Raw genomic sequence first — 2,769 nt, forward strand, 5'->3', positions numbered from 1 at the left:
TCAATAATTATGCTTCCCCTAAGCTTCCACTATTTTCCTCCTTAATTCGGAGAATATTGATCGCATAAAAAAATTGTGGAAAAGAAATTGTAGGAAATTGCGTTTCCAACAATTTTAGTTAATACCGTTTTTGTCAAAAAGTTGAAAATGGCGGAGATATTAAGCAACGACGGTTCTCCTTTAAAATCAATATGGCGGCTAATGAAACCGCGGAATTCAGTCGAGATTTTAAATTTACACTACTATTGATCTCCCCTAAAGGATAGAATTAAGCAGCTCGGATTAAAGATTCAATTCAGTAATTATGCTCCCCCCACCACTTTTTACTATTTTCCCACTTAACTCGGAAAATATCAACCGCATGAAAAAAATTGTTAAAATGAAATTGTAGGAAATCATATTTGGAACAATTTAAGTTGAAAATGGCGTAGATATTGAACAAAAACAATTGCTACAAAATCAATCAGGTCTTACGATCGCGCCATTATCGCATACATACTACCTTAAATACTAACTTTAGCAAAAAAATGAAAGAAACTAAAATTGTGTAGAATTCAGTTCTGTCTATTTTTGTATAGGAACATTTTTGTCGTAAAACTAACAATAAACGAGATAATTCAATAATTATGCTCTATTTATATATAACTGTCACTATTTTCCGCTATAACTCGGAAAATATCGATGGCACGAAAAAATTGTAAAAATAGGAATGATAGAAAATTACATTTTCAACAATTTTGGTTGTTACACTTTTTGTCGAAAAGTTGAAAATGGCGGAGATATTGAGCAAAAACGGTTCTTATTTAAAATCAAGATGGTGGCTAACGCAATAGCGGAATTCAGTCGAGATTTTAAATTTACACTACTATTGACTCCCCCCCCCCCCAAGGATTAAAAAAATAAAATTTGGGGCAGCTCCTAATGCAAGGTTAGGCCTGTTATTCGTCTAACCCGACTGGACTAACATGGGTACGATACATTGATCGGAGTAAGGCTTGGCGCCTAGTAATTAGCACAACTTTAGGCACTGTGGTTCCAAATGCCGAAAAGGTGGTCATGAACTTTTAAAAGCGTATTTTGTTCATACACTTCGAAATTACTTTTGTACTTAAGGGTTTTTGGCATCGCTGATTACGAATCTGACATTTTTTTTAACAAAATGGCGAATCCAGCATGGAGGAAAGAAATTAAAAATATCAATAAAAACGCAACCTTTTTTTGACAATTTGTTAGTTGAAGTTCGCTGATTTCAAATCTAGCATTTTTTTTCTGTATTACAAACTGCTCCGCCAACTGTATTACAAAAACCTTTATGTCAGAAAAATTAAATAAAGGTACTTACATGTAATTTGTTTTCCAAATGTATTGGCTGAATATCGATAAACTGAGGTGGAGTCGGTCGTCCCCCTTCTTCTCTATACGGAGACTTATCGTTCTTCTTGTGGTGCTTCTCTTTCTCGCCGTGATGATCTTCCTCGATGGCATGTCCATGATAATCTCTATGTATGCCTTGAGAATCTATAAAGTGTAACTCAAATTGGTGGGGAATCCCATGGGAATCTAAATAATGTCCCGAATCTCTCTTACTTGATCCGTGGCTCCCACCATGCTCGTAATGATCTGAGTCTCTCTTACTCCCCCCATTATGGTGGTAATGATCTTCGTGATGGTGGTCAAATGGCACGTGCGGAAGAACAGGAAAGTTGTGATGTCCTCCTGGATAATACTCATGAGGGTGGTGATCAGGCTTGTAAGGACTTTTAGTCGATGGATGGTGATCTTTTTCTTTACCATGATCTTTACCATGGTCTTTACCATGGTCTTTACCATGGTGATCCTTATGATGGTCTTTGTGGTGTTCTTTATGATGATCTTTATGGTGTTCCTTGTGATGTTCTTTATGGTGATGATGAGGAAGGTGATGATGGGAAGACTCCACTAACGTTGGCTGAATATGCGTAACAAATTGAGCCATTTTTGTAATTTAACGTTCATAAAGTTCATTTAGAACTATTTAAAAATACTGTAAAATAAAGGTAAATATTTTAGCTTGGTGGGTAATGAAAATTGCATATTCTTTTAAAAAGTTCATTTTTTTAATAATACATAACACAGGTTATTTCTAATTAAGTATGACGAACTTTAAGGTTAATTCTACATGACAGTTCTAGACAATTCTAAAAATAATGAAAGTTTGCTCTATTCGCTCCGTGCATAACTGACGCGACACCTAGCGTGGTCGCCTGAAATTTTTGGCGAACACAATTTGACGTTAAACATATGATACACATATGACATATTTAACGTTAATGTAATATTTATTTACCATTTTGGATAAATTTTAGTACACAAACAATAAGTTCGAGTGTCAAATAAACGTCAAATTAAAAAGCGGATATTTGGAAGTTCTCTGAATAAAATATCAATTTTAAGGGTTTTCTTCAATTTTTCGTTATAGTTTAGTTGTCGATGTTAACATTAATTAAGCGTACATCGAAAGCAATTAGGCAGTATGAATTATTAGTACCAGATTTTAACATTAGCTTCATTATTCGCCAAAGTTGTTATATTTCGACGCTACGAGCAATGGCATAGTTTCGTGTAACCCCACCATGGTCACGCACGAAGCGAATAAAGACATGTCCGCAAATGCTTCGTTTCCGAGATACGGGGTGTAATAACCCATAGAACGTATTATTTTGTTTACTACGCGCAGGAGCGTGATCGTTATATGACGGTTCTTCTTTGTGTTGGAACAAACCTTATAAT

The 2,769-nt window shown here is 35.2% G+C and overlaps 1 protein-coding gene across 1 annotated transcript; it reads right to left on the reverse strand.

Moving 5' to 3' along the window:
- Nucleotides 1-1,324: 1,324 nt before the first annotated feature.
- Nucleotides 1,325-1,975, reverse strand: LOC126891588 (histidine-rich glycoprotein-like). Its single transcript, XM_050660766.1, has one exon. It carries the CDS (start codon nucleotides 1,973-1,975, stop codon nucleotides 1,325-1,327), a length of 651 nt encoding a protein of 216 aa, XP_050516723.1.
- Nucleotides 1,976-2,769: the final 794 nt, after the last annotated feature.

The sequence above is a fragment of the Diabrotica virgifera genome, chromosome 9 (genome assembly GCF_917563875.1).
Source record: "Diabrotica virgifera virgifera chromosome 9, PGI_DIABVI_V3a".
NCBI lineage: Eukaryota > Metazoa > Arthropoda > Insecta > Coleoptera > Chrysomelidae > Diabrotica > Diabrotica virgifera.